At 40.2% G+C, this 14,381-nt stretch overlaps 1 protein-coding gene across 7 annotated transcripts in view; it reads right to left on the reverse strand.

Annotated features, from left to right (window-relative positions):
* Positions 1–6,226: 6,226 nt before the first annotated feature.
* LOC135475399 (ataxin-1-like) overlaps positions 6,227–14,381 on the reverse strand; it is a 69,699-nt gene continuing 61,544 nt past the window's right edge. For all 7 annotated transcript variants that reach the window (XM_064755275.1, XM_064755280.1, XM_064755279.1 and 4 more), the window contains 2 exons: positions 8,905–9,463; positions 6,227–6,662 (listed from right to left, as the gene is read on the reverse strand). In XM_064755275.1, the coding sequence (XP_064611345.1) occupies positions 8,930–9,463 (534 nt within the window). In that variant the 3' untranslated portion in view covers positions 6,227–6,662; positions 8,905–8,929. The remainder of the gene's footprint in view (positions 6,663–8,904; positions 9,464–14,381) is intronic.

The raw sequence follows: 14,381 nt of genomic DNA on the forward strand, positions 1-14,381 counted from the left end.
TACAGTCCTTGTACTAGATTCCCCGTACAGTCTTTGTACTAGTTTCCCAGTGCAGTCCTTATATTAGATTCCTCATACATTCCTTGTACAAGATTCCCAGTACAGTCCTTGTACTAGTTTCCCAGTACAGTCCTTGTACTGGTTTCCCTGTACAGTCCTTGTACTAGATTCCCCATACAGTCCTTGTACTAGATTCCCTGTACAGTCCTTGTACAAGATTCCCAGTAAAGTCCTTGTACTAGTTTCCCAGTACATTCCTTGTACTAGTTTCCCCTCTGATGTAACCAAAGATACACTGGACAAAGATGTACATATATGTTCGCATTGGTTACCTTTATAGGACCTTTATCCTGGCTGGGTGGACTTTTTATTTTGGCAAGATAGGACCTTTATCTTGGCTGGGTGCACTCTTTGTTTTGGCAAAATAGAACCTTAATCTTGGCTGGGTGCACTCTTTATTTTGACAAGGTAGAACCTTTATCTTGGCTGGGTGGACTTTATTTTGGCAAAGTAGAACCTTAATCTTGGCTGGGTGCACTCTTTATATTGGCAAGGTAGAACTTTTATCTTGGCTGGGTGCACTCTTCATATTGGCAAAGTAGAACCTTAATCTTGGCTGGGTGCACTCTTTATATTGGCAAGGTAGAACTTTTATCTTGGCTGGGTGCACTCTTCATATTGGCAAAGTAGAACCTTAATCTTGGATGGGTGCGCTCTTTATATTGACAAGGTAGAACCTTTATCTTGGCTGGGTGCACTCTTTATTTTGGCAAGATAGAACCTTTATCTTGGATGGGTGCACTCTTTATATTGGCAAGATAGAACCTTAATCTTGGCTGTGTGCACTCTTTATTTTGACAAGGTAGAACCTTTATCTTGACTGGGTGGACTCTTTATTTTAGCGAGGTAGGACCTTTATCTTAACTGGGTGGACTCTCTATTTTGGCAAAGTAGAACCTTTATCTTGGCTTGGTGCACTCTTTATTTTGGCAAGATAGAACCTTAATCTTGGCTGGGTGCACTCTCTATTTTTGACAAGGTAGAACCTTTATCTTGGCTGGGTGGACTCTCTATTTTGGCAAGATAGAACCTTAATCTTGGCTGGGTGCACTCTTTATATTGACAAGGTAGAACCTTTATCTTGGCTGGGTGGACTTTATTTTGGCAAAGTAGAACCTTAATCTCGGCTGTGTGCACTCTTTATTTTGGCAAGGTAGAACCTTAATCTTGGCTGGGTGGACTCGTTATTTTAGCAAGGTAGGACCTTTATCTTAACTGGGTGGACTCTCTATTTTGGCAAAGTAGAACCTTTATCTTGGCTTGGTGCACTCTTTATTTTGGCAAGATAGAACCTTAATCTTGGCTGGGTGCACTCTCTATTTTTGACAAGGTAGAACCTTTATCTTGGCTGGGTGGACTCTCTATTTTGGCAAGATAGAACCTTAATCTTGGCTGGGTGCACTCTTTATATTGACAAGGTAGAACCTTTATCTTGGCTGGGTGGACTTTATTTTGGCAAAGTAGAACCTTAATCTCGGATGTGTGCACTCTTTATTTTGGCAAGGTAGAACCTTAATCTTGGCTGGGTGGACTGTCTATTTTGGTAAGGTAGAACCTTAATCTTGGCTGGGTGCACTCTTCATATTGGCAAGATAGGACCTTTATCTTGGCTGGGTGCACTCTTTGTTTTGGCAAGATAGAACCTTAATCTTGGCTGGGTGCACTCTTTATATTGGCAAGATAGGACCTTTATCTTGGCTGGGTGCACTCTTTGTTTTGGCAAGATAGAACCTTAATCTTGGCTGGTTGGACTCTATTTTGACAAGGTAGAACCTTTGTCTTGGCTGGGTGGACTCTTTTATTTTGGCAAAATAGAACCTTTATCTTCGCTGGGTGAACTCTCTATTTTGGCAAGGTAGAGCCTTTATCTTGGCTGGGTGCACTCTTTATGTTGGCAAGGTAGAACCTTAATCTTGGATGGGTGCACTCTCTATTTTGGCAAACCTTAATCTTGGCTGGGTGGACTCTATTTTGACAAGGTAGAACCTTTGTCTTGGCTGGGTGGACTCTTTATATTGGCAAAGTAGAACCTTAATCTTGGCTGGGTGCACTCTTTATGTTGGCAAGGTAGAACCTTAATCTTGGATGGGTGCACTCTCTATTTTGGCAAAGTAGAACCTTTATCTTGGCTGGGTGGACTCTATTTTGACACGGTAGAACCTTAATCTTGGCTGTGTGCACTCTTTATGTTAGCGAGGTAGAACCTTAACCTTGGCTGGGTGCACTCTTCATTTTAGCAAAGTAGGATCTTTATCTTGGTTGGGTGAACTCTTCATTTTAGCAAGGTATGACCATTATCTTGGCTGGACACAAGATTGTGGTTTTGCTGTTGATGAGGGATCACAGTGAAAGCTTTACAGTTCATATATTTGACTAGTATTCTACACTGTCTCAAAATAGACAGGTTAAATTTGAGGGTGGAGGACACCAAACTAGGTGAGGAAGAAACTCGTGCGCTTCACCTGGTACTTGACTATACCGTCTTCAGGAGGTGCATTAGAGCATAAAATCACATCTTCTGAGTTACCACTGGACACCATCAAGTGACATGACCTTCATTCTCAGAGTCAAAACAAGGTTGTTTCCTGTGATATGAGTTTCATAGTTTCCATGGCAACTGACCAGCCTTAATGCTTCTAGCCACACAAGATTTGTTTCAGCCAATACCTTGAGCAAACACACGATGTGCCTGTATGGTTCAAGCCACACTCCTGACAACTGGCACCAAGCCACGTCCTGCTCTGCCATACAATTGAAAACTCAGATCATACAGTGTTGCCAGATAGGGTAGATGTAGAACCTACAAAGTAACAGTAGCAAATCAATACCACACTGGCCTGTTCTTCATAGTCCTTATACATTGTATGTATATACATGTCTATGAACTAAACCGGTCTTGAACCAAGTTCGAAATCAAAGTGTGAACAACAAAACACAAAAACAAGACTAAATCAAAAGATCAATTTTCTTTTTTTTACTTGGCATCAACTGTTTTAATTTCATTTGAATATAAACATGACTGTGATACAGTCAGCATACATAAACAGATATGACAGAGCCAGGATTCAAAAAGGAAACAAACCTGAACCTGAGGCCAAGGAACAACTGCTGAGGCTTCAACTCTGCACCAAGTCAAACACAGTTGTGTCCCCTGATTCGTATGGGCACAGTGATAAAGGATTGTAAGAGGACAATATTTCTTAATATTTTGGTAAACTGTTAACAGTATCCTCAATGCTGGTAGATTCACTTATTAACAAGACACCATTGTTAAAACTTGCTTGAAGATGACTGCATCTGACTTGACAAAAACATAACAGAACAGCCTTAATGGTTTTAACCTATGGAAATACCCAAGTTTTGTTTTTTTAAGAAACTCTTCCAAGGTAACAACAACTACATATATACCGGTATGCATTTTGTTAGGCTCACTATAGCAAGACATCACATTGTACACAAGTTTGTTTTCTTTCCTGAAAGAGACCAAGCACATCCAAGACCTTCCAATACTTCAACAATAAGTGATTTTCAACAATCCTGACCAAAATTTAAAAGCAATAACAGATGGGAACAAATCACAACTTCTATTAACAAATCAGGGAAGGCATTAACAATTATAACTTTGCCCAACAACAACAACATTGCACAATACTGAGGAAAACACAGCATACTTGGGTCTTTCCATCATCTTCACTGAAAGGTTTCTCTCTTTAAAAAACAGCTTAATTTCTTTTCATCCTAAAAATACTAGCACATTACAGCTTATTTAAAAAAAAGGCTTAACATCACCAATAATGGCATTATATGAGATAAAGTTTATAACAGTCACAGAGATAAATGGTTTCGCCTCAAATAATACCACGCTAAAGGAGCACTTCAATGAAGACATTTCAGGGGACATCCCCCTATAATTTGAGTACACAGCTCCAAACAGACACCCCACTGGAGACATTATCCCACAGTCTCTGATGCAGTATTAAAAAGAAATATTAACATGTACTTTAAGGTCTTCTTAAAAGCTGAAAGACAGTCACCAAAATAAAAACTTCATTTCCATCCTTAATCTGAAAACAACAATGTTTAGTAAAGGAGAACTCCTTACAAGGGAGCTTTTTTTGGAAAAGAAACACACAAAAAACAAACAAAAACAGACAATTCCATGTAGATGTAGACGGATTAGATTCCTTTTCACCGGTTTGCTTGAATCCACCGAGACGAGAATGCCCCCATATCGATCCTTATCTACATACAACTGAGACTTGGAAACAAAAAACAACTGAAACATACATGCTTCTTAAGTCACAGTTTTACATTAGCTCTGCCATCCTGAGTTTTCTTCTCATTGGTTCAGCCATATCAGCAATGCATGCTGGTATATACACAGTCTTGTCAACTGTAAAGGTTTAGTACGGTCAAAACCAGCTCGACCTGCTTTGTTTCCTCTCTTAATCTGTCTTCTTCAGGTATTGATCAAATGTTATTTTTATAACTCTGGTGCCACAGTAATAACCAAAAAAAAAAGAAGAAGAAAAGAAAAATCGTTTTGAAGGTGTTAATTTGATATACATACAATTATCATATGATAAATCTAGCTAAGGATGATTGTGGCCCCTTGTTTTTGAAAGCAGAGCACGAGTCAAACGTTGTTCCAGACAACCCTCAGATAGACACCAGGTCTTTGCCATGTCACTGTTTACAGCTCCTACAACTACAGCAATCACTGTACAAGATTCAAATGTACCATGTCTGTTCGATGTGAAAACTCAAAACCTACTCATTTCCATGGGATCCGTTCTCACATGAACAGGTGCTAAATGACATAAACCCCAAAAATTTTTCACATGAAATTTTTGTCCAAAACTTATCAACAGCAAAATAGCCATTAAGGCTATTCTCAAGCCATTCGATGTCCATAAAAACAAAATAATGAAATGGATAAAATGGTTGATACAAGTCAGAGCAAAAACCACAAATTTCTGAAAAAGTAAATTCCACATCCCTGAAAACACTTGTTACTGAAACATTCCAGGTACAGAACAACACAAATGAGTGTTTCTTATACAGAAGGGAGGGGAACTCGGAACAGATGTAAATAAATCAAATATCACTGCTACATAGATTTTCTTAATGTCAATGAAATGATATAAGCCATGCTAAATGTAAAGGCAAAAAAAAAAAAAAAAAAAAAAAAAAAAGAATCTGGTTTTATCTGGGAACAAAAATTTGATTCCAGCATTTGTTCAATATTTATTACACATCTGACTGATAGACTGACTGTACAGTCAGATGTATCACTCAAACAATGACTGTACAGCCAGTCCATCAGTCAGATGCGTCACTCAAACAATGACTGTACAGCCAGTCCATCAGTCAGATGCGTCACTCAAACAATGACTGTACAGCCAGTCCATCAGTCAGATGCGTCACTCAAACAATGACTGTACAGCCAGTCCATCAGTCAGATGCGTCACTCAAACAATGACTGTACAGCCAGTCCATCAGTCAGATGCGTCACTCAAACAATGACTGTACAGCCAGTCCATCAGTCAGATGCGTCACTCAAACAATGACTGTACAGCCAGTCCATCAGTCAGATGCGTCACTCAAACAATGACTGTACAGCCAGTCCATCAGTCAGATGCGTCACTCAAACAGCATGAAGGCCAGATCCTCAAGATTATGCTTAAGTTTAATATAAGTAGCTCAACTCAACTGATGCCTATTAAATCATCACACCCTGTGTAAAAAGCTCTATACATGTATCACTAAAAATAAAACAAACCTCCTTTCTCCAGCAGCCTCACTCATGGACATGTGGAGGCCCTCAAATGATCCTCTTCAGCCTTCTCTAAAGGTATCTTGTAAGAAAATAGGTGTTTTAATTAAAACTAGACTAAAATGTTCAGATCTCTCTCATCACAGTACTGGGGCTTGTCTTGGGACCAGCTTTGGTTTGACTACACGTATAACATAATCTACCCCTTCTGTCAATAACAGTATGTACAAACAGGCAAGCACTTGTGTACAGGGATCATATGGGTTACAGGCAATAATGTGTCTTCTCATATGTACAGTATATACATGTACATATATATATTTACATATATATATATATATATATATATATATATATATAGGGCTGGCAGTGTGAACAAAAGTCTACAAGGTCGGGTTACTCAGTCAAGCTCTGTTCATACATGAAATTTGTGTATGTCACAGGCTAATGAAGATTATAGCCTGTAGTTCTTACAGCCCAAAGCCAGTAGCTCTCAAAGCCCATTGGATTTTACCAGCTCATAGCTGTGTGTTCTCACAGCTCATCGCAGGGCATTGTCACAGCGCATAGCATAGCCTTCTCAGGCTTTCTCACAGCCCACAGCATGGATACCTCACAGCCCATCACTTCGAGTTCTCACTGCCCACAGCCTGGAGTCCTCACAGCCCACAGCCTAGAGCCCTCACAGCCCACAGCCCAGAGTTCTCACAGCCCATTGCATGGAGTTCGCACAGCCCACAGTTCTCACTGCCCATAGCCTGAAGTCCTCACAGCCCAGGGCGTTCTCACAACTCATAGCCCGGAATTGTAACAGCTTGCCCACTGCCTGGAGCATAATCCCAGTAAATAGTTTATCAATCTTTCTGTGTACAGCTCATAGTCATATACATGTAGTAGTCATTCTCTTCTTTTACATCCAATCTTTGCAGCACTAATTCTATCTGAAGAACACATCACAAGACTTTCACAATCGATTCCATAGCAACAAAATGCACACACACAACATAAATGTATTTCGTTATTTTGTGGGAGTTGGCCACTTGATTTTTACCCACGACAGGTAATATAACATCACACCCTGCTTATGTTATCATCAGAACAGAGCCTCCTGTAATGCTACATTAGCAAAACCTGTTCTTGTCAGCACTCGATGATGCCTACTGTATTCTTATCCTCTCAAGTATAACATCATATCATTCAGCTACTGAAGACCTCTCACTAAGATGAATGTTTGTAAATTATTGGTTGTAATGTGGTTTGTTTTTGGACTTGATGGCATTTTCCTCTTATATTCCTTTCATCCTTGTTCTATGCAGCTCAGAAATAATTGTTACAATGAAGAGTTCCCTCCCTTAGATCCTACGCCCACAACTGTATTAAAGCCCCTTTGTTACACAGCATGGTAGTTATGTACAGTGTTCCACTAAACATGTGTCCCGTAATTTCTCAACGGCTAACACTTTCTCAAGCTGATTACTCTGACAAGTGTATCCTGTATACTAATGGAACTTTGTTTAACTTAAGTTGAGACATTCCAAAGGTACATTATGTCCACATTTACCACAATTCATAGTATGAACAACATGTGTATGATAGCTTACAATCTTGATGTACAGGACGTAGGAAGTTCTGATTGTCACTGTTTACATATTTAACATTGGAAAAGGTCACACTCATATTAGTTTCATCTGAATTATTGCAGCACATCACCACTTATTTATTCATCCTCCAGCATTTCAGAAATAAGCAATTTCTTCATGCATTGAGACATCCATGTCCAGTAGAAAAACTGGTCTTATTTGCATTTTATGCAAACAAGAGAATTTTGAGCCAGATTTTGGAGGGATTAAGAGTTTTTGAGCCAATGACATTTTTTTTGTTTTTGTTTTCACACAGTGTGGTTTCAGTGAAATGTAAACAGTGCCCTTGCCCACCCAGAGAACATGTGACAAAGGGTGACAAGACAGGGGTGCGGATAACTCTCCAGGGTCCAATTAATACGGAACTTTACTTCCATTGGTATCCTCTCAACAATGTAAATATTCTTACTAATGGAAAAATAATCTAAGGTATTTTCTGAGATTTTTTCAATGAGGTGAAAGCTGCCCTTGACAGAAACAATTTTGAAATACCTAAATTTTATACTTCGCATTATCCACCAATCACAAGCTGGTTCACTACATGTAATAAAAGGTAATCTGTGGCAGGTAGATGTATGTTGCTGAGGCTAGATGCACAAGGAAGCACCTTTAACACGGCCAAATCCGCAAAGAAATACAGACTGCAGGTAAAGCTCCCAGGTGTAAGTGCACACCTTTCTTATCAAGGCATGGAGGTGTCACAACACAGGTACGCCCCAAAGGGTACCAGTAACCAGGCTAAGGTATGACTCAACACGTATCTCCCACTTACAAGGTATCAGTATACAGGCTGGTCACATGAATGCCACGTACCTATGCATTTTAGCACCTCAACGGCTGCACATTTCAATGGCGTGGTCACATACACAGCTTGGATGACAAAAATGAGTTGTAAAAGAGTGAGTCATAGGAATGTAGACTTTGATATTTCCTGTTCCGTCCTCCCTACTCCCCCCTCCCTCTATCAGTCTAAGGAGAGTAGACTGGCCAGCCCACGCTGGTCACTGACAGGTCACCTGCCCTGCCATTTCAACATTCCAACACATTGTATTACCAGTCATTTACATTTATGTGTACATTTATATATATATCAACAAAATATCCTCTGTTACAGTGTAAATAGCACTTGAGGTATATGCCGATTGTATCTGTAGTGTCCATCACTCCTCCAGCTTGTACCTCACTGACTGAGAGAACACCTACACAACTTCACATAAATCAACAATACATACCTTAACTTTAATTAGTGTATACATATATATATATATATATATATATATATATATATATATATGGCATAAAGATATCCCTTCAGGTGATATCTTATGGATCTGGTACTCCTTGGGAATACATGTATATCATTATATGTATGTTTATGTATATTTATACACGTGTATATACGGCTGGCTAAAATCACAAAGTATATACCTAAATCTGTGCACGTGAGCCATTATCATGTGTTGCCACCAGCAGGCTCCGCCCCTGGTGATTTACTGTTCTCGCCCTTTAGGCTCTTCTTACTGGGTGGCTCGGCATCGGTCTCTACGCTGACCTGGTCAGGCGCTGACCAGCGGCGTTTCCGTGGAGGCATGTTCTCAGGATGAGAGCTCTGTGACAAGGACACTTTACTGCTGGCCTCTTCACCCACAACCTTACTGTCTTGTGTTGTCTGCTTCTCCTTTAGCGAATGCAGCCGCTGCCCTTCTTCAAGGGACATGACTCTAGCTGGAGGAGGCATGCGTGAGGGTGTTGTGAACCTAACTGAGCCCGCTCCGTTGCGGCCTTTGCGCCGTTGTTCTGAAGGCTCTCTGTTGAGTTGTGACGCATGCGTCGTGACGTCCTTGTGAGTCAATGATATACACACATCACCCACTGCCAGTTTCTTACAGCCTAAACCATATCTCTGAAGAGTCCTGTCTGGGGAACACGAAGACCAGCCTCGACCAAACACAAAAAACGGGTGCTCCATTGTTGCTTCAACAGTCACCTGTAACCACAACAAGAAATGATTGAAACATCGCTGAGATTTGGGAAATCTGCTTTGCTGTATCCGTTTAATCAAGCCCGTAAATAAGCTAAAGGACAAGCATAATGTCCTGAACCCAGTAGTATTTGACAGGTCCCACATGTATCTGTTTGGTACAGGACAAAACTGATATATATTATAACTGTTTTAATTATGTGAACGGCTGAGAAATTTACCAATCATGAACTGCACTGACTTCAAAAATCATTCCCATGCTTGTTAATATATATGTATATACATATTTTTATATTACAAAAGTCGAAACCAGAATTGGAGAAACCTTGATACCTCAACTCATCTGAAGTTAATTGTGAATGAGGATCTGCATCTGCCTAACAAAAACCTCCCATATTACAGAGCACAAGTTAAACGTGAATGTGTATCTGCATCTGCCTAACAAAACCTCCCATATTACAGAGCACAAGTTAAACATGAATGAGCATCTGCATCTGCCTAACAAAACCTCCCATATTACAGAGCACAAGTTAAACGTGAATGAGCATCTGCCTAACAAAACCTCCCATATAACAGAGCAAAAGTTAAACGTGAATGAGCATCTGCCTAACAAAACCTCCCATATCACAGAGCACAAGTTAAACGTGAATGTGTATCTGCCTAACAAAACCTCCCATATTGCAGAGCACAAGTTAAACATGAATGTGTATCTGCCAAACAAAACCTCCCATATTACACAGCACAAGTTAAATGTGAATGTGCATCTGCATCTGCCTAACAAAACCTCCCATATTACAGAGCACAAGTTAAACGTGAATGAGCATCTGCCTAACAAAACCTCCCATATTACAGAGCACAAGTTAAACGTGAATGTGTATCTGCCTAACAAAACCTCCCATATTACAGAGCACAAGTTAAACGTGAATGTGTATCTGCCAAACAAAACCTCTGATATTACAGAGCACAAGTTAAACGTGAATGTGTATCTGCCAAACAAAACCTCCCATATTACAGAGCACAAGTTAAACGTGAATGTGTATCTGCCAAACAAAACCTCCCATATTACAGAGCACAAGTTAAACGTGAATGTGTATCTGCCTAACAAAACCTCCCATATTACAGAGCACAAGTTAAACGTGAATGTGTATCTGCCAAACAAAACCTCTGATATTACAGAGCACAAGTTAAACGTGAATGAGCATCTGCCTAACAAAACCTCTGATATTACAGAGCACAAGTTAAACGTGAATGTGTATCTGCCTAACAAAACCTCCCATATTACAGAGCGCAAGTTAAACGTGAATGAGCATCTGCCTAACAAAACCTCCCATATTACAGAGCGCAAGTTAAACGTGAATGAGCATCTGCCAAACAAAACCTCCCATATTACAGAGCACAAGTTAAACGTGAATGTGTATCTGCCAAACAAAACCTCCCATATTACAGAGCACAAGTTAAACGTGAATGAGCATCTGCCTAACAAAACCTCCCATATTACAGAGCACAAGTTAAACGTGAATGAGCATCTGCCTAACAAAACCTCCCATATTACAGAGCACAAGTTAAACGTGAATGAGCATCTGCCTAACAAAACCTCCCATATTACAGAGCACAAGTTAAACGTGAATGAGCATCTGCCTAACAAAACCTCCCATATTACAGAGCACAAGTTAAACGTGAATGAGCATCTGCCTAACAAAGCCTCCCATATTACAGAGCAAAAGTTAAACGTGAATGTGTATCTGCCTAACAAAACCTCCCATATTACAGAGCAGAAGTTAAACGTGAATGTGCATCTACATCTGGCTAACAAAGTCTCCCATATCACAGAGCACAAGTTAAACGTGAATGAGCATCTGCCAAACAAAACCTCCCATATTACAGAGCAGGAAAACCATTACAAACTATAGCATTTCGCCAGGTGTGGGAGCAGGACTAAGAAAAAAAAAAGAAAACAAGAAATGGCTGAAATTCTGCAAAAGAAGTTTGATGTTTACATGAATATAACATCATTAATGCATTCAAGTGGAACGGAATGATTCCCGGCTTTTAAAAAAAAAACAAAAAAACACAAAAAACAAAGCCTGAAATCTGTGTCTACAACTAAATATTGCTCTTCTTGTAGGGTCGTCTTTAACTGTCAGGTGTACGTTTGTGTGCAGGTTTAACGTAAACCATGACTTGTGGTAAATGTATGTCCAAGGCTGTGCTCTGTCAATAAAGTAAAAACAAGAACTACAATCAGAGCTTAAGTAATGTTTGTCAATCATGAATCACTCTTTCTGAAATAATAACTCAGTCCTAAAGCAGTTACTGGTGTAAACTGAAAATCAAGTGTTCTTTTAGGCTTTTTCACTAAATGGGCTTGGCTGGAGTGTTAAGTATATGGGAACTTTTGTGATACTTCATCAGGCTTCAATGACTGGGGGTAATATGTAATATGGTTTAGGCAATTTGCTTTTAATGCTCTACTCACAACATTTCACTTTCACATGTTTAACAACATTATGGATTATATTTGAAGGATACTGAGACCGGCAGATTAAAAGCTGTTAAGTGGTTACACAAGAATATCTTACTTATACAATGGTGGCAAAAAACAAAACATGGTGAAAGGAAACCAGAAACAGCCCTGAGGAAACTCACAATCAGCAGGTTGCTGGCAGAAGGAAGTCAGCATGAGCTGGATTTTAACTCAAAGCAACTGCATTGGCAAGAGGGTCCTGGGTAATTTCTACTACATTAACACGCAAACTACTAGGCCATGGTGGCCCCCAAGCAAGTGATATTTTGATCTTTTACAGGAACTGTAGAAGAACTAGACCAAAAGGGACCAGAGTAAAAATTAACCATCAAATCCACTGACTTAATACATGTATATCAGGCTGGATGGAATTTTCAGATTTGGGGATTCCAATGTTGTGATCAGATCTGTTGAAAATAGACACCAATATTTAACTAAACTGGACATCTGACATAATTCTGTGATATACAACATTCCTTTCTGAACTCTGCCATCAAAAAACATATCACAGTAAATAGCAATAAAGCCAGTGTCATAATACAACTGGTACTTCCACACAGGTTCAGTGTAGCTGCAAAAATTATTAACAAGTATAAATTCACATTTTCTGTTGTGTAAGCAAACAATCTGTATCTCTGGATCCACAAGAACATCTACATGTATGTTAAACAAAATACCTGGCAAGTCACTAAATATGTGAACGATTAGCTCAGTGTTTACAAGGTAATAGAGGCGCATGCCCAACAACATTGAACGACGCCGTACTCTAGAATATTTCACATATCTCATGTCTGTCAGGTTTTAACAGTGGGGGAAACCACCTGTACTAGATACCTGACAAACCAGAGTGCTTGAAAGAAGCCAATGACCTATACTACATACCTGACCAACCAGAGTGCTTGGAAGAAGCCACTCACCTGACAAACCATAGTGCTTGGAGGAAACCACTGACCTGTACTACATACCTGACAAACCAGAGTGCTTGGAAGAAGCCACTGACCTGTACTACATACCTGACAAACCAGAGGGCTTGGAGGAAACCACTAACCTGTACTTCACGCCTGACAAACCAAAGTGCTTGGAAGAAGCCAATGACCTGTACTACATGCCTGATAAACCATAGTGCTTGGAAGAAGCCACTGACCTGTACTTCATGCCTGATAAACCAGAGTCTTGGAGGACATTTACTGCATACCTGACAAGCCAGAGTGCTTAGAGGAAACCACTAACCTTTACCACATTCCTGACCAACCAGAGTGCTTGGAAGAAGCCACTGACCTGTACTACATACCTGATAAACCATGTGCTTCGAAGAAGCCACTGACCTGTATTACATTCCTGACCAACCAGAGTGCTTGGAAGAAGCCACTGACCTGTATTACATACCTGACAAACCAGGGTGCTTGAAGAAGCCACTGACCTGTACTACATATCTGACAAACCAGAGTGCTTGGAGGACATTTACTGCATACCTGACAAGCCAGAGTGCTTAGAGGAAACCACTAACCTTTACTACATACCTGACAAACCAGAGTGCTTGGAGGAAACCAGTGACCTTCACTACATACCAGACAAACCAGAGCGCTTGGAGGAAACCAGTGACCTTCACTACATACCTAACAAACTAGCATGCTTGGAGGACACCACTGACCTTTTCTGGATACCTGACAAATCAGAGAGCTTGGAGGAAACCACTAACCTTTTCTGCATACCTGACAAATCAGAGTGCTTGGAGGAAACCACTGACCTTTACTGCATGCCTGACAAACGAGCAAGCTTGGAGGAAACCACTGACCTTTGCTACATACCTGACAAACCAGAGTGCTTGGAGGAAACCACTGACCTTTACTGCATACCTGACAAACCAGAGAGCTTGGAGGAAACCACTAACCTTTACCACATAACTGACAAACAAGAGTGCTTGGAAGAAGCCACTGACCTGTACTACATACCTGACAAACCAGAGAGCTTGGAGGAAACCACTGACCTTTACTATATAACTGACAAACCAGCGTGTTTGGAAGAAGCCACTGACCTCTACTGCATACTTGACAAACCAGCAAGCTTGGAGGAAACCACTGATCTTTATTACATACCTGAGAAAACCACTGACTTTTACCACATACCTGACAAATCAGAGTGCTTAAAGGAAACCACTGATCTTTACTACATACCTGACAAACCAGAGTGCTTGGAGGAAACCACAGACCTTTACGGCATACTGGACAAACCTGAGTGCTTGACAAACATCCTAACATGCCACACCAACAAGAGCTAGATTTAAACATGTGATCTCATAATCTGACAATGGTAGAGAACCAGCACTTTAACCATCTGAGCCAACAAGGTCATGTTTGTGGTACCAGTTTCTTTAAAATTTCTAGAAGTCATCAAGAGATA

The sequence above is a fragment of the Liolophura sinensis genome, chromosome 9 (assembly GCF_032854445.1).
Source record: "Liolophura sinensis isolate JHLJ2023 chromosome 9, CUHK_Ljap_v2, whole genome shotgun sequence".
In the NCBI taxonomy this organism is placed as follows: Eukaryota; Metazoa; Mollusca; class Polyplacophora; order Chitonida; family Chitonidae; genus Liolophura; species Liolophura sinensis.